Here is an 18375-nt window from a genome sequence, read left to right as displayed (position 1 = left end):
CATATGTCGAGTTGAGACAGGCATTCAGTTGTTGGCCTTCTACTAAAACTGCTAGAGCAAGACCAGGAAGCCAGATATATATAATGTAGGGACTTCATCATTCTCCTTTTCCCCAAAAGGAGTCAACAGTTGAGCAGATAATTTAACATAGAACATTTATCATTTTGAATTTTATTGCTAAGCAGTCTTCAGGTACAACTAAATGGAATATTGCAAAAAAGCACAGATGGTATCAAACTGCTTGCATCACAAATGTAGGTGTGCATTTCCCGCCCTTGTGAAATATGTTGCAGCCTGGGCTTGTTCAAGTGCACTGGCTGGTTTTACAACATCTGAGAGAGTGTGTGTGTGTGTGTGTGTATGTTAGTTCAAATGGTTCAATATGCCTGATTAAAAAAAATCTTTTAAGAAGGCTAAAATACTAAAAGCATGTATTATTTATCCATCATCAAAAAATGATACTGACCCATAAAGACACTGAAGAGAATTAAGTTTAACTCTAAAGGACAAATGGTTTTATGTGTAGGTTTCTTTTTTGTTTGTTTTGGTTTTGCTTTTTTTTTTCTTTCTTTCAACATTCTTACCTGTGAAGATTTGGCAAGCTTCTGAGTGTATTCCTTCTCAATCTGCTTCAGCCTGCTGTTGGCCTGAAAAACACACGAACATGAACACACACACACACACACACGGTGACCTGTGAGCTTGGTATCTCTTCCACACGCCTATCACCAGGCAGCTGGGCCGGCTGCCAGCTGCGCCGCCCTTCTGGGGCAGCCAGAAAACCACAGGGCTTGGCTTTGATCTCATGCCAACTATTCATCACTTAAAAAGCAAAAAGCAAAAGAAAAAAAAAAGTCTCCTGCCAATTATGAGACAAACACAGACTTCCGTGGAGAGAAAGAGAAAGCGAGAAGAGGTGGCAGAAACAGACTGAGCAAGAGTGCGAGGCTCAGAAGGTAAAGGAGGGAACCGCAGAAGCAGCGAAGGAAACAGGGGGAGGGAAGAGGGGAGGAGAAGCGGGGAAAGGTCAAGTTAATCTTCTTCCCCATTGTTGAAAGATGAAAGAACGAGGTGCTCCCGGACCGCGGCAGAGGGGCCATTCTGAGACTCACCTAGCAAAGACATGTGCCCCTAGTCTGCCTAACACACAAGGGCTACTTTTTTCAAGTGACAAATATATCGACATCAAACAATTTTCATGTCCCGGAAGGAGGGTGGCCTTCCCAGAGTAAGTCTGCATTACTTAGAGCTCGACTATCTCTCCTGCCACTCAAGTTCCCATCCTCCGCATGGGACCCTCTGGGAGGCTCGCCGCATCCTGAGTGCTCGGAATGGCTCCGTGACACACTGGACTGGGCCTTTCTTCTCATTCATTGTGCAAAAGCACCAAAGAGGCCCTTCCGACCCGACTGTGTCCTCTGCTTCTGGAAGAGCTTTGGTCATTACTCTCAAAGTTTCCTCTCTCTGTTCCCAGGTCTCTCCCCCCCCCCTCCCCCTTTATCGGTCTGTCTGTCCATCCGTCCGTCTCTGCAGCTTTTGCTGTTGGGCTGCTCAGGTGTATCATCTCTTTTTCTCATTTCTATCTTCCATTTCTTTGTCTTCTTGATCTTTCACAAGGAGTTCTCGACTCCTAATTTTAAACTTTTTGTTGGATTAAAAAAAAAAATCCCACCATACTATTCGTAATTTCTAAGAGGTTTTTGTTGTTGTTGTTCTTTGAGTAGCATCGTCTATCTGCTTTTTAAGATGAGGAAATGGAGGCACAGAGAGGTTAAGTAACTTGCCCAGTGCCACACAGCTGGGAAGTAAAGAAGCCACTTTAACCCCACTCAGTGGAGCATGGGTACTCAGTCAGGCTGAGCACAGTGCCTGCCTCTCTCTACTGAGCTTATTAGATCCATATACACTTAATATGTTTCTGAATGTCCATACACACACCCAAACATTTTTCTGTTCTCTAGAGCATCTGTTTTTTTCTGAGTTACTTTCATGCATTTGCTTTGCCAACCACTTTTTGTCCGTTTTTCCTTTTAGAAACTTTCCTCACTTGTCTGGTGAAATTTTGTATTTAAAGTGAGGCCTCTAAAACAGGCAGGCTTTGGATGCATGGACGTCCCATCACGGGTGTCTTAGAAGGGCCTGGACTCTCCCTGCCTGTCTCTGACTGGACGTTTGTCTTGGGCCATCTTGCCCCGAGCTGTCTCCTCCAGCCTACTTCCAGGAGGCAGAGATCTGGCTGCTGGTGTTTGCTGAAGGTTCAGGATACCAGCTCTTGCACAATCCCAATTTCATTTTGCCCCCAGCCACGCCCGCGTTCCCGTTCTCATGCCGTCTCCCCAGAGAGCAAACCAGGGGTGGAGGCAGAGGCAGACACGGAAACCCTAATCCCAATGGGATAGGATTTGGTGGTTAGGCCTTTGCGGGGTAATTAGGTAATGGGGGGGGATCCCCTCAGGGATGGGATGAGAGCCCTTATAAGAAGCCACAGAGCTCACTTTCTCCTGCCCGGTGAGGAGATAACAAGAAGATGGAGTCTACGGCCCAGAGGAAGGCTCTCCCCGGAACTTGATACACTGGCACCCTGAGCTCAGACTTCCAGCCTCCAGAACTATCAGAGATAAATGTCTGTTCTTGATAAGCCGCCCAGTTTATGGTGTTTTGTTATAGAACCTGAGCTGACTAAGACAATAGCCATGTGTTTTACGGACTTGAGCTCGAAAGCAATTCTTTAGACTTTATTGCAAAATCTCTCCATATCTATAGTCCCACTCAGTACACTGGGTAGTTCTGTTTTTTCAGACTAGAGAGGGCATGTGACTATTACTATTTTTTCCCCTTAAGCCATCAGACGCTATTCTACCTCAATACCGAAGGAAGCCACTCTCCATTGTAGAATGGAGGCCACTCTGAGCCTCCTGAGATTTGTTGTGGTTCACATTCCGCCAATATTTTTTAAATCACAAAATGTACGGTAAGTATTTTTTGCTTATTTAATAAACACCTGCAGAGCTCTCACCCTGGGCAAGACATTGCTGTAAGCATTTTAAAAATATTTATTTACTAGAAAATATAAAAATGACAGTGCCATAAAGATTATGTTATTTTCCCTAAAAAATGTGGAGTCAGAGATGCTGGTTCGTGCAGGACCACCTGTGTCGGAATGCCACAGGCTCACATCATGCCTTTGCAACCACCTCATTCGTTCATCCATTCCAGGCAACTGGGACGAGGGCGGTGAATAAAGCAGACAAACATCCCTCCCGACCTTTACGGAAATTCTGTCCTAGTGAGGAAATGAAATAACTGACCGAAGTGACAATATTTTAGATGGTGCGAGTGCTATGGAGAGGCCGAAGCCGGAAAGAGATGGGAAGTGACGGAAGGCGGGGGTCATTTCCAGCGTTAGGATGTGGGAGTCAGGGAAAGCCTCGCTGCGCACCGACATGCAGGAGATGGGGGAGTCCCGGGGACCTTGAGGGAAAGGGAGGGCAGAGGGAGGGCCGATGCAAAAGCCCAGGGGCAGAAGCACGTTCAAGGCACGTTGAGGCGGCCAGTTCGCTTCAAACTGGGTCGCTGAGCAATGTCTCCCTTGGATAAGGTCTGAGGGAGAACAAGGAGCCAGATCCTTCCTGGTGTCGTGGGCAACTGTATGGAATGTGGCTTTTAATCTGAGTGGAACGGAAAGTCACTGAAGTGGTTTCAGCTCAAGAGTGACAGGATTGAACTTAAGTCGTCACAGGATTATGCTAGCTCCTGTGTGGGGCAAGAACCCAGCAGAGCAGCCAGCTGGGAGACTGTCACACACAAACCACGACGTAACTGAAGATGTGCTGAGACGTGGTCAGGTTCCTTGAAAGATGTGAAGGTAGAGCCAACTGCATATGCTGTAGGATAAAAAGAGATAAACCAAGATGACTTCAAGATCTTTCTCCCAAGCGACTAGAGAAGTGGGGTTGTTATTATCTTTCATCAGGAAAACTGTGGGTGGAACAGGTTTTGGGGGGAAGATGGAGAGATTGGTTTCGGACATGTTACACATGGCGATGCCTCTTAGACATCTGTGTTGAGGTGACTGTTTGGGTAGTCGAGGCTGGAGTCCGGTGGAGAGGTCTAGTTTAGAAGTATAAATTCAGACATCATCAGAATATAAGTGGTAGATGGAATGATGCTCCTGGATGAGACCTCAAGGCATTGAGTGTACAAGAACCCCAGAAGTCTGGGTATACAGAGCCCTGTACTGCAAATGTCAGGAGGCTACAGAGGAGGAGGAGAGCAAACCGGAGGAAGGGTCCGAGACAGAAGAAATCAGGATAAGATGCAGTCCTGAAGCCAAGTAAAGAAAGTGTTTTCAGGACTATTCCTCTGGGTCAGCTGCTCCAGCGACGGAGAGGTCATGGGCAACGAAGACTGGAAAGTAAGGATATGGCTTGAGCCTGCGAAGGACGATGGTGATTTGAACACAGGCAGTTGTGGTGTCGTGTAGAAGCTCCAGAGAAGGAGGGGAAGTGGAGCACATACAATTTGTCATACAGAGTTCTGTCATGAGGGGAGAGGGAGGAATGGACTGGAAGCTGCAGGGGAAGTGGGCGAAGAAAGGGCTGACTTGTTTTGTTTGGTTTTCTGTATGATGAGAGAACTAACAGCACGCATGCAGGCTGGTAGGAGAAATGTTCTTTCTTTCTCTCCTTTCTTTCTTTTCTTTCCTTTCTTTCTTTCTTTCTCTCTTTCTCTCTCTCTTTCTTTCTTTCTTTCTTTCGTTAAAGATTTTATTTAGTTGACAGACAGAGATTACAAGTAGGCAGAGAGGCAGATAGAGAGAGAGGGAAGCAGGCTCCCCACTGAGCAGAGAGCCTGATGCAGGGCTCGATCCCAGGACCCCAGGACCATGACCCAAGCTGAAAGCAGAGGCCTCAACCTACTGAGCCACCCAGGCACCCCAGAGACATGTTCTTGAGTAAAAGAGAGGGGACAGGATCTAGAGCTCAGGGGAGGAGAGGGCCTTGGCTAGGAGTCCACGTAAATCACACCTGCCCCATTGGGCAAGTACTGGTTGCTTCCACCTTCCCCGGGAAGGAGGGGGAAAAATTCACAGAAAACAGGAGGACCATAGAAGAGAGGGGTGGAAGATTTGAGGTAGGAGGGAAGGGTATGGATGGTCTCGTCTAGGAAAGTGGGAAAGGGATCGGACCAAGGTATGCAGTATGAGTCTCAGGTCTCCAGGAAGCATTAGGGCCCACTTAAAATCACTAATGTTGAATTTAAAGTGAGACCAACTGGCACAACTCGCCCAGTTGGTCGAGCAGCCAACTCTTGATTTTGGCTCAGGTCATGATCATGGGTCATGACACTGCACCCCATGTAGGGCTCCATGCTCAGCGGGGAGTCTGCCCGAGATTCTCTCCCTCTCCCTCTGCCCATCCCCATGCTCACTCTCTCCTTCTGTCTCTAAAATAAATAAATATTTTTTTAAAAAAGATTTTATTTATTTATTTGACAGACAGAGATCTGTCTGTAGGCAGAGGGGCAGGCAGAGAGAGACAGAGGAAGCAGGCTCCCTGCTGAGCAGACAGCCTGATACAGGGCTCGATCCCAGGACCCTGGGATCATGACCTGAGCCAAAGGCAGAGGCTTTAAACCACTGAGCCACCCAGGTGCCCCAATAAATAAATCTTTTAAAAACAAACAAACAAACAAAGGGAGACCAGCTGGTAATATATGAATACCTCCAGAACTTGCTAATAGCTAATAGAAAAGAATCACTATTTTGGAGAATAATAAGAGTGACTGAAGAAATAAAATTAATTTATCACCCATCAAGGTTTCTATTATGTATGTGAAACTAAGTTACAATTGCCTGAATTTCTGAACTTCTAAAATGCTTCTAAACTTCTAAAATTTCTGAAGTCTAAAATGCTCTGGTTTAGGGGCACCTGGCTCAGTTAGTTGTGTCCAACTCTTCATTTTAGCTCAGGTCAGGATCTCAGGCTCGTGAGATAGAGCCCCAAGCTGGGTTCCACGCTGGATGTGGAGCCTGCTTAAGATTCTCTCTCCCTCTCTGCCTCTCCTCTTTCCTTCCCTCTGCCCAAGTGCCCTCTCCCCGTTTCTTGCTCTCAAAAACAAAAAACAATAAACAAAAAAAGTTCTGGTTTAGCATGGTTGAACATCCACAGAAAATTCATCATGCAAACCATCCCTAAAACATGTTTTGAATTATTTTATTCTCAGGATGGTATTGACTTATACATTTCCATGCATAAACTTAAGTTATGGTTATTTTAATCCAAGTCTTATTTTTATAGCTATCATTACTACATAGAAGGACAATTTTCAAACATCTGCAGCATAGCCTGAACAGATGTGGAATAACAGATGAGAGGAAAATCATAATTCTGAAGTGAGCAAAGTTGTTTTGTCATTGCTGTTGTTTTAATCTCTGGCTCTTCCTAACTGCTCCCATTATGGCTGGTCATGCCCTCCACCCTCCACCAAGCACTTAGCTCCCCTCTGCTTTCCTAGGGTCTCTTTCTCAGTTCACTCTTCCTTGTTAGAAAGCCACCAATGTATTGGTTCACTTTCTCTACACAGATCCTATCAAAATATTGGGTTAAAACTTTAATGGAAAAAAAAAACCAATGTGTCGATGGTTTTTAGTCATCATAATATGCTACTTTTTCCTTGCAGGACACTTTGCATTAAGTCCTCATTCAAAACAGTCTTTCATTCCTTTATTTTCCATTTTTTATTATTGGTGAAAGTTCAGGCACTCATATTTCCATGAAGGTAATTTAGAGGAGAATTAGGAGGCTCCTCTAAAATCTGAGGCAAGTCCAGATATTATAAAGATAAATTTCCTTAAAATATAACAGCATTAGTTTTTGAATTAAATATCTGCCTTTACGAAAAGGATGCTTCCCAGATACTTGAAACATAACATAAACCTCAGCCTATTATGCAGTACTTTCTACTCAAAACTTTGTAGGCATCCATTTGAAGCTTCTCCAAACACTCTGAATAACAGTTATGGCCAGTTGTTGCCAGATGTTAGTATATAACTGCGCACGCCCCTAAAAACAAAAAAAAAAATCAGAAAATTCATAGAACATATTTATATTTAATTTAATTTAAAATATTTACAGAACTTCCAAACTTGAAGTTGCCTATATTTTACCTCAAAATAAAGCTATAGCTTTGTGAAGCATAAGTAAAATTAATGATTTCTGCTTGGGCTATGATGGGAGTGACTGGGCCCTTACTTAATCTGTTACAGTCAACAGCGAGAAAACTGGACAAAATAAAGGGAGAAAAAACTGTTTTAGGATGTTTAGGACTGTGACCCTGTGAAGAAGGGGAAACAAGTGAGGTTAAACCTTCCAATCACACCTTTCTTTCTGGAGGCACATCTGAACTAAACATAGGCAAGGGAATCAAAGTATAGCATAGCAGGATTGTGAGCTGAGGAGATGAAGACTGGAGTTTGGGAAGGCTGAGGCAGTTGGAGTTTGTGGGGACAGAGCACTAGATAGAAGGGAGCTATGCACAGAAAGAGCTCCAGACACCTACGTAGGTTCCCTCTGAGTCTGTTACTGATACTGAGCTGTGTATGTATGGGTAAGGTTCTACAAGGTCAAGTAAAAAGTGACTAGTGAGATTTAAAATAAACAATTTCCTAAGCTTACACAGGGCTGAGGGATATTTCTCTTCTGACCAGCCAAACTGAATGGTTCTCATATAACGTCCAGGAAGGTCACACTTAGTCACAGGGTTAAACTAGCCTTAGAATAAAGTTAATTTTAAATCTGCTCTACTAAAGATTTTGTTTTTTTTTTTAATTTTTAAGGCTCAATTGGATCAAACTGGTCACTGCAAGTAACTCCTTCCTGAACGATCTCAATATTTTTCAAAAGAAGTCAGGAAAATCCAGTATTCAAGAACTTGTATTTTACAATGTTCAGCATTCAATAAAAGATGGCATAAGAAGCAGAAATATGTAAGTCATAGAAGAAGAAAAATTAGTCAATAAAGTTAGACTAAGAAATGACAGAGATGGTGACATCAGTAGACAAAGACTACCATTATGTTTCAAAAATACCTATTAAAATGACACCTAAATATTTAAATGAAAATATGAACATAATGAGGAGAGAAATGAAAGACAGGCGAAAAAACAAAACAAAACAAAGCTTAAATAGCCCAGGGCATAGCAATATATTATCTGAAAGGAAAATTTCACTGGATGGGATTAATAACAGATTTGGCACAACAGAGGAAAAGATCAGTGAATATGAAGAAAAAAAAATTTTAAGTATCCCTAAATGATTGCCAGAAAGACGAAAGACTGAATTTAATGAACAATCTCAGTAATGTATGAGACTATATCATGGCATCTAACATATGCATAATTGTGTATCAGAAGGAGAAAAGTTTGCAAAAATATTTGAAGACATAATAGGTACAAATCTTGCAATATGAAGAAAACTGTACACCCGCCAGTGGAAGAAGACCAATGAACAAAAAAGATAAACACAAAGAAAACCACATCAAGATACATCATAATCAAATTGCAAGAACAGAACTAAAGATAACATCTTAAAAGCAGCCAGAGAGGTAGATGCATTTATAAGATAAGAATGAGGATTTCTCATCTAAAACTATGCTAGTCAGAAGATAACATATTGAATCTTTAAAGTGCTGAAAGAAAAAAAAATCTGTCAATCTAGAATTGTGTATTTGGTAGAAATATCCTTTAAAACTGAAAATGAACTATAGACCTCTTCAAACAAAAATCTGTCACCAGCAGAAGTGAACAACAGGCAAGGCTAAAGGAAGTTGTTCAGGCAGATGGAAAATGATACCAAATGCAAACCTGGATGAACTTGAAGAATTAAGAGCACTGGACAGAGAAAATAAGAATATAAAGAGAAATTACCTTTTCCCCCCTTTTAAAATTTCTTTGAAAGAAAATGTACTTTTAAAAGCAGAAATAATAGGGACACCTAGATGGCTCAGTCAGTTAAGTGGCTGACTCTTGATTTTGGCTCAGGTCATGATCTCAGGGTCCTGGGATTGAGTCCTATGTGGGGCTCCAAGCTGGGCATGGAGTCTGCTTGACATTATCTCTCTTCCTCTCCCTCTACCCCCCCTCCATGAGCTGTCTCTCTAAAATAAATAAATCTTTTAAAAAAATCAGAAATAATAAAAGTATATTGGGGGGGTTATACTATATTTAGAAACAGGATAGGCATAGAAAAATAGAGCTACACTGTTATGAAGGCATTTATATTTTATGGTAAACTGGTATAAGAGATCATGAAGGCAGACTTTAATGAAGCTCCATATCACAAAAAAAAGGAAAAAAGAAAAAGGTATATCTACTAAGACAATAGTAGAAATAAAACGGAATATTAATCAGTACTCAGTGAATTGAATAAAAGCTATGAAAAGAGGAAAAAAGAAAAAAAGATGAGACAAATCAAAAACAAGTAGCAGAATAATAGAATAACACCCAACAATATCAATAATTACATTAAATATAAATAGTTTAAAAATTTTATCTAAATGACAAAGATTGTCAGACTGGATCTAAAAGAAGGTATAACCATGATATTTTCAAAATAAACACTATATATTTAAACATGTTAAAAGTAAAAGGATGAAGAAAGATGAACCATGAAAAAAATAATCATAAGTGAGGAGGCTATGCTAATATCAAAGTAGATTTGACAACAAAGAAACTTAGCAGAAAAAAGGGAATATTTCAATAATGATAAAAACTTAATTCATAAAAATGATAGAACAATCCTAACATGTAGCACCTAATTTCAAGAGCTTCAAAATACATGAGGCAAAAGACTGACAGCACTGAAAGGGGAAACAGGCAAATCCACAAACTGTAAATGAGATTTCTTTTCTTTTGAAGATTTTTATTTATTTGACAGAGAGAGAGAAAGCACACAAGCAGGGGGAGCTGCAGGCTCCCTGCTGAGTAGGAAGCCTGATGTGGGCCTTGATCCCAGTATCCCAGGATCATGACCTGAGCCGAAGGCAGATGCTTAACTGACTGAGACACCCATGCACCTCTGTAAATGAGATTTCAACCCTACTGTCTCAGGAATTGATTAAAAACAGGAGATAGAAAATTAGTGAGGATGTACATGATCTGAAAAACGCTGTCAACCAACTTGACCATTATTAATCAGACACCATATTCTGGGTCATACAACAATTTCAAAAATTCTTAAAGGGTTAAAATCACACACAGTACATTCTCTGACCACAATGAAATTAAATTGGAAATGATAATAGATATGTATCTGATATTCTCAAAATATTCAGAAATTTAAAAATACACCTAATTTCTATGGCCAAAAAAGAATTTACAAAGGCAATTAGAAAATATTTTAAAATTAATGAAAATGTAACCATAATGTTTATGGAATGCAGCTAAATCAGTGCTTAGGGGAAATGTTTAGTTTTGAATTATTTTATTAGCAAAAAAGGAAAATCTAAAATAAGTGATATTGATATGAGCGTCCCCTAAAGAAGCTTGAAAAAGAATAGCAAATTAAAGACAAAATAAGGAAAGAAAGAAAATAATACCAGAATAGAAATAAATGAAATAGGAAACAAAAACAACAGAGAAAATCAGCAAAACCAAAAGCTGGTTCCCTGAGATTTTAAAAAAAAAAAAAAATCAATAAATCTCTAGGTAGACTGATCAGAAGATACAAGATACTGAGAGAAGATACAAATTAACCAAGATTAGGAATGAGAAAAACAGGGACATGACTATCAGAACCCACAGAGATTAAGAGGGCAATAAGGAAATATTATGAATAACATATTGCCAAAAATTTCTTGATAATTTAGGCAAAATATGAAAGTCTCTTAAATGATACAAATCACCAAAAGTAAGGCAAGAAGAGAAAAACTCAAAGAGTCATACATCGCTGTATGTATTAAACATGCACACGCACGCACACACACACACACACAGTTATTCACACAGTATACTGAAGCCCAAGTGGCTTCACTAGTGAATTCTATCGAATATTAATAGAAGAAATAATACCAACTCCACAGAAACTTTTCCAGAAAATAGACCATGCAGAAATTGTCACAGTAACTGAAGGGAGCATTGTTTCTCTACCAAGACATGGATTCCACCTCTTATCACCATCAGGAGTCTGACACCCCTGTCTCCTTTCCTTTCACATCACCAATATTTTCTTCTACATTGATTGATTTCCAGATGATTGTAACAGGCTAATTTTACACACACACACACACACACACACACACACACACACTCACACAGCCTGCCCTGAAATCCTGCTATATCCCTGCGATGATTTCATGAACATTTACTTTGTGGAGTACCTCCTCTATGTCGGACACTCTACGTTTACAGAGGTAAACAATTTAACGCGGTTGAGGAGGCGACAAATAAGTGAGTCGATAAAATACAGCACAAGTGTCATGGAAGAGCTATGTGCGGAGTGTTATTAGGGAAAGACTAAGCGATACCTCACACCGGAGAAGGCTTCTGTAAGGAGGTGAACATTAAAGGCTAATGATGATGGAGATAATGATGATGAGAGCAACAACAAAACAGGAACCGGTATTTATTTTGCTCTTACTCTACTGACACATATTGTTGAAATGCTTTACATATATTAACAGATTTAACCCTCCCCAAAACTGTGAGGTAGCCACGATCATTATCCTCACTTATAGACTGCGAAACTGAGAGACAGAAAGGTGAAAAGGCTTGTGTGAGGTTATCAGGTTGGAATGAATAGGAGTCAACTGATTGGAAAAGAAAGAAGAAAACTCCAAATGGGAAGAATAACAGGTGCAAACATATGAATGTATAAAAACTATATATGTTAATATTTTAGTATATTTTAAAATACATATTTTAATATAGGACACAGTATGCATTTAATAGTCTAGTTTAATGCACATATTAATATTTTAATATTTAGTAATATATTTGAATAGTTATAATATATAAAAAGTAAATTTATATAATACACACATAAAATTTGTTTTTGTTTCATTAAATAATATACATATAAAATAAAGTTTCTTGTAATCCATCATCCAGAGTAACAGTGTTGACATCTTTTTTTTTTATGTACAACTTACTGGTAGGTACCAGGATATTTCTGAAGTCCTAAACCTGGCATTTTCTTCCATTCTCCAACCCATCCCAGCTTGGATGTTGCCCTTACTACCTCTACCAAAAGGAAGATACAGCAGAAGTACAGAGGAAACAAAGAAGGTAGTGTTTGGCTTGTGACTCTATAATCTGGGCCAGCAGGACTCGACACCGGGCAAAAAGTGTATCAGTCACAGTGGGTCTTACTCTATCTGCTTGCCCTACTGTTTCCCCTGTCCAGACTAAAAATGATTCTCTAGCTTGGGGGCAACGAGACATCCGCTGAAGTGAAGGGGAAAATGTTTATCCGTGAGTCTGTTCCTGAGAAAAGACCTTGTTTCTTGTCCTATTCTCTGGGCCAAGCCTGAAGGATGGGGAATGCATGGACCCCACCCCCCGCAGCCCCACAAATAGAGAGGGCTACTCTAATCCCAGAGCGGCCTGTGATCACATGCCAGACAGAGGCAAGGGGCCATGTGACCTTGAGTTCTTAGGCACACTGGCATGGATACAGGAGCCACAGCAGAAATGAGCTGTGTGGTGTGTGTGTCTAAGCTGGCCAGCAAGACCGCTGTACCCAGTTTCCAGTGTATTCACCTCTCCCTGACGAAACACAAGATCATAAAACCTCCTGGGTGTCTGAGAGCGGCATGGATGTAGCACAGAGAATGTAAGGCCCAGTGGGCTTTCAAAGAGAAAGGAGGGATTACGGAGAGGTGACCCGGGTCCAGTGACCACCAAAGATTCGCGGGGGCCACAGATGTCTCAGTGGATGCCTGCATGGGCAGGTTGGACCCAGGAGCAGAGGGCTCCATGCCTCATCCCCTGGCCCATGGCACGATGGAGCCCATGCACTCAGGTACTATCCTGGGGAAGGGGAGACTGACTGAGATCCAAGCGGACCGAGGACACATAGCAAGTTTTTGCCAAGCAGCCAAACAGTGACTCAAAACAGAAACCGGGGTTGTAACAAAAGAAGCGCATCTGAATTTAGGACCTGGGATTTGCACCCATTTTAGGTGGGTCACCATTAAGTGCTGGGTGAGACTTTGGTGGCATTTGGCTCAGCTCCCCCTTGTCATCATGCCTCCCCTCCAGGAAGGAGACATCCACAGGAGGAATGGCAGCAGTCGGGAGATGGAGGACACTGGTTCTGCGCCCCGGACCGTGGGTGTGGGAGTGCGATGGAGCGTGAGGCCAAGACTCCCTCCTTCCAAGCTGGAATTAACATTTGACCTGCAGATGTCAGTGCTCTGTACTGAGTGACTCTTTAGTTATAATTCATTTCTAAAAAATTGATGAAGTCATTTTATACAGTTGCTTTACCCAGAACCAGAATCGAGTAATTAGGAACTCCAAGTACTCTGCTTTTGTCACTGCCTAACTATTTTGTAAGAATTCCAGGGAGAAGCCACATCCTCCATAAAGGAAGAAAGAAACCAGACAGTTTTGGAAAAGGGCTGCGGTATCATTATCAAAATCACTATTTCTTGAGTTCTCAGTAAATATCGGCGGATCCGTTCTCAGAAAAAGTGCCCATATTCCTGAATTTGGCCCTATTTCTGACGATGCCCAATTAGTATTGAATACAATCTCTGTCTACATTAAATCATGTACACTTAATGACAGATAACCTATAGAATAACACAGGGCAGTTGGTTTTCTGCCGTCACTGCAATTCAGGACGACTAATTTTCTTGCCATTGCAACATAGGTATTTATGTGGTTAACACCCATAAATGATCACATAAGATTTACATGAATTTCCACCGCACTCACTGAATAAGAGAGCAAACTGTGAAACAAGCTTATGGAAATAGTTAAAGAATTAAGATCTAATCATATTTCAAAAGCTCACCCTCAGAGGAACACTCTGAAGCAGAGGCCACAGAAACTGAAACTCATTTATTACTTGGGCAGAAATACAAACTTTAAGAGAATGAAGGAGAAAAAAAAACTTTACTTTGCTCTAGGGAAGAAGCAACTATTCTCTGATGTGCAAAAAAGAATTTATCATCAAAGACCAAATGTAAATGGGGCCAATTAATTTTTTTAAGAATCTCTACCTTCTATAATATTTTTATGCCTTTGTTTCTGTTATGCTTTACACCAAAATCTAAGGTTGCATGATCGGACAGAACTTAAAGAAAAATGATTATTGTATTTAACAAATTTTAATATATTTAATATACATTTTAAATTTACTAAATATATTTACTCAAGAGCGGCACATTTGTTGGTATAGTACTTTAAGGAAGCAGATAGAAGATCTATCTCAAATATATGACTTTAGACATCAAAAACATGACGCTATTATCCAATGGCCAAATGATGTTAATTGAATTGTTGGTCAAGTAATAAATTATTTGAAATAAGCTTTGAATCTGGGAATTAGAGAAGTCCTAATTTGTCATACTCATAAATCCCATTATTATTTTGTTTATTGTTTTGGAAATTTTTCTACTTTTTGGTTCATTTGTATAAGAAAATAGAGCGTAATGAATATTAACTGGAAAGCTTATGAAATAACGCACTTACAGGAAGTTGCTATGTTAGATTTGTAGGCCGTTCAATATAAATCTCAATACTTAACAAGATCTCTGTTTTCTCTACTGGACAGCTTGGAAGTTTGAAATAGGTTCTGGGAGGACATTCTTAAGATTCAGTTATCGGATTTTCTTAATTGAAGATGACTTAGAGCTTATCCAGCTTCCCAGGGTCATCTATATTGAGCTAGAATTACCATACCAATTTATTTTTATTTTAATTTTTTTTTACCATACAACTTTATTAAAAATAATACTCAAAATGTTTGACAACAATGAGTTTGATGTCTATATTAAACATGTCCTGGGGTGCCTAGGTGGCTCAGTCGTTAAGTGTCTGCCTTCGGCTCAGGTCATGATCCCAGGGTCCTGGGATCGAGCGCTATGTCGGGCTCCTTGCTCAGTGGGGAGTCTGCTTCGCCCTTTCCCTCTACTCCCCTACCTGCTTGTGCTCCCTCTCTCTCAAATAAATAAAATCTTAAAACAAAAACAAAACTATGTCCTGTCCCCCACTTTGTCTGCACACATAAGGTCTTCAACTGGTTCTGTTGCTGTATAGGTGAATTTTCTATCACCCAGACCCTTAAAAGTACTTCAATCATCTTTTTCTTCAACTCAAGTTACTCTCATTGACTATCCCAACAACCGTTGCCAAACAGTAAGCAGTAGAGCATGATGGTTAAGAGCACAATTGGGAGGGAGACAAACCATAAGTGACTCTTAATCTCACAAAACAAACTGAGGGTTGCTGGGGGGGAGGGGGTTTGGGAGAAGGGGGTGGGATTATGGACATTGGGAAGGGTATGTGCTTTGGTGAGTGCTGTGAAGTGTGTAAACCTGGTGATTCACAGACCTGTACCCCTGGGGATAAAAATATATGTTTATAAAAAATAAAAAATTAAAAAAAAATCCTTGACAGAGCAATAGGCAAAAATAGAGAGGTTGGAGAGCTGAATAATGTAATTGATTGGTTTGATTTCAGAGATATGTTTTCAGTGCTGTACTTCACAGACAATAAAAAGAAACAAACAAACAAAAAAAGAGCACAAGCTTTGAAGTTAAACCACCCTGGGTGGTGTGACCATGGGCAAATTATTGAACATTCCTGGGCATTATTTTATAATGTGCAGATAAAGTTGACAATGAAGATTAAATAGGACCAAGGTTTAGCAACGTAGGAATGGTGGAAGTTCAAGATGGCAAGGGATCAGAGAGTGGTGACTAAGCACTGGAATGAGGATAAAGACCAGGTTCTTTATGTGTGAGGGAACAGGAAAAATAAAAGGTAAGGCAAGAGTGATCAAAAGGAGAACCTGATGGGCTGAGATCATGGAGGTGAACAAGCTGAGTAATGTTGAGGTTGAAGGCACGCCTGCATTTTTTGATAGATAAAGTGGAAACAAGACAGAAATTACTTTACTGGAGAGCTGAGCTTACAAAACTGTAGGATCAGACTACTAGAAAAGTCAGCTGTCAAAATCAGTCTTTTGCATTAAATTCTTGTTACTTTTTTCTTGTTGCCTTTTTCACTTTGGGTCTTCGGAAATAACTGCTGTCTCAGATTCTTCACTGGGGTAGCAATTTTTGTTTCCTGACATGTCCCCCGAAATGGGGTACTCTATTGCTTTTGATATTACTAACCATTTTAATTTGAAACTGCTTAAATTATATAATTGGCACATGCAAAAGAATATTCTCCACGTTTCTGAGAGATGATAAAGAACCTTCCTACAGCAAGTGTACCATGTAACATCTAGCTTTGCAAATGTCTACGGTTCTTCCCAGCCCACTGCATCCTCTAACTCCTCCCGAGAATGAACAACTATCCTAAATTTTATTTACTGCCTTGCCTTAATGTACTACACACGGAGGTGTCTCCAACATACTGGTTTTAGCTTTATACAAACATAATCATGCCCTGTTTAATTTCCTGCAACATGCTGTTTCTCACACTTTTTTTTAAAAAAGGCATTCATGATGTTTCATTTGAGGCAGATTTCCTTCATAATTACTGCTTGAGAATATTCAAGTGTGGGAACAGATCAAAATCATTCATTCTCCTTAACAGGCATTTGCACTTTTTGCTTTTTCTTCCACGAACCACGCTGCTATGAGCATTCTCAGGCATGTCTTCTGGTGCATATCTGCGAGTTCCTAGGCATATGCTAAAGGGCTGAACTGATGGTCCATAAATCAAATGCTCCACTTTAAAGGATAATGCCACCAACATTTTATAGCCTCGCCAGAGTGTCTAAGAGCTCTTTTTGTTCCACACTTTCAACCCTACTTAGCATTGTCAGACTTCCTATGTTTAATAACAGATTTAGTAAGACATAATTTACGTATCATAAAGTTCACACTTTTAATCTGTACAGTTCTGTGGTTTTTTAGTATATTCAGAGAGCTGTATATCTATCACCATTATCAACTTCCAGAACATTTTTATTACCTCAAAAAGAAACACCACACCAGGGGCGCCTGGGTGGCTCAGTCAGTTGAGCGTCCAACTCTTGATCTGGGCTCAGGTCAGGACCGTGGGGTCTAGAGATGGAGCCCTGCATCGGGAATCTCTGCTTAGCATGGAGTCCACTTATTTTCCTCTCCCTCTGCTCTTCCCCCAGGAGCGTGTGTGTGTGTGTGTGTGTGTGTGTGTGAGAATATTTCTCTCTCTCTAAAATAAATAAATCTTAAAAAAAAAAAAAAAGAAAGAAACCCCGCACCTTTTAGCAGTTATTTCCCATTTTCCTCTCCCCCAGTCTCTTCTGTCTCCATGGATTTTCCTATTCTTGAACATTTCATATAAATGGAGTCACACAGCATGTGCCCCTTTGTGACTGGCTTCTTTCGAGTAGCACATCTTCAAGGTCCATCTCTGTTGCAGCACAGATCAGCACTTCATTCCTTTTGACTGTCAAATAATATATTCCATTGTATGGATACATTACATTTTGTTTATTCATCCACCAGTTGAAAAACATTTGAGTTGTTTCCACTTCTTGGCTATTATAAATAATGTTGCTGTGAACATTCTGATAAGCGTTTTTGGGAGGGGAAATATATTTTCAATGTTCATCCTTCAGAAGATGATCACGGAGATTCTATTTGCAGGCCTCAAGCTCCTCAGTGGGAGTAGAATTGCTAAGTCATATGGTAACTCTACGTTACATTTTTTAAGAAGCTGCCCAACTATTTTGTTAAGTGGCTGCACCATATTTCTTTCCCACCAGCAAAGTATGAGGGTTCTAATTTTTCCACATCCTTGCTAAAATTTGCTATTTTCTCTCTTTTTGATTGTAGCCCTCCTAGTGGATATGAAGTAGTATGGTTGGCTCCTTTGATCCCTCGTACAGAAGTAGTAGCAAACATACGGGCTCGGGTCATTCTCTGACAGCTCTACTTGCCTTTGGTTTCTCATGGAGCTGCTCTAAAATAGTGGCTCCAGTCTGGGAGCATTAGACTTCGGGAGCATCACAGCATTGTCAGAAGACACGAGAAAGAGTGTTAGAAGAGCCTGAGGCCTGTAAGTCAAATCCCCATGATCTACTGTTGAAGGGTGCCTTCTATCCCCTTACTGAGGCTGGGTTCTTCAAACTGTCCAGCTTCTTCCAACGAGGCCTTTGTAGCATCACTGCTAAACCTTCCATCTTAGTTGAAGGCTCTCTTGGGGAG

At 40.6% G+C, this 18375-nt stretch overlaps 1 protein-coding gene across 7 annotated transcripts in view; it reads right to left on the bottom strand.

Moving 5' to 3' along the window:
• CEP112 (centrosomal protein 112) overlaps positions 1–18375 on the bottom strand; it is a 408382-nt gene that overhangs the window by 92490 nt on the left and 297517 nt on the right. For 5 of the 7 annotated variants that reach the window (XM_013054504.2, XM_045080930.1, XM_004749109.3 and 2 more), the window contains one exon: positions 585–647. The exons of 1 other annotated variant lie outside the window; for it this stretch is intronic. In XM_013054504.2, coding sequence (XP_012909958.1) covers positions 585–647 — 63 coding nt within the window. Of the gene's footprint in view, positions 1–584; positions 648–6724; positions 7065–18375 lie in introns of those variants that run through there. One more of the 7 variants, XM_013054507.2, reaches the window with a different exon arrangement.

Source organism: Mustela putorius, unplaced genomic scaffold (assembly GCF_011764305.1).
Source record: "Mustela putorius furo isolate JIRA1106 unplaced genomic scaffold, ASM1176430v1.1 tig00000487_pilon_pilon_pilon, whole genome shotgun sequence".
In the NCBI taxonomy this organism is placed as follows: Eukaryota; Metazoa; Chordata; class Mammalia; order Carnivora; family Mustelidae; genus Mustela; species Mustela putorius.
Note: the sequence above shows the minus strand (reverse complement) of the source record. Positions and strands in the feature narration are given on the sequence as shown.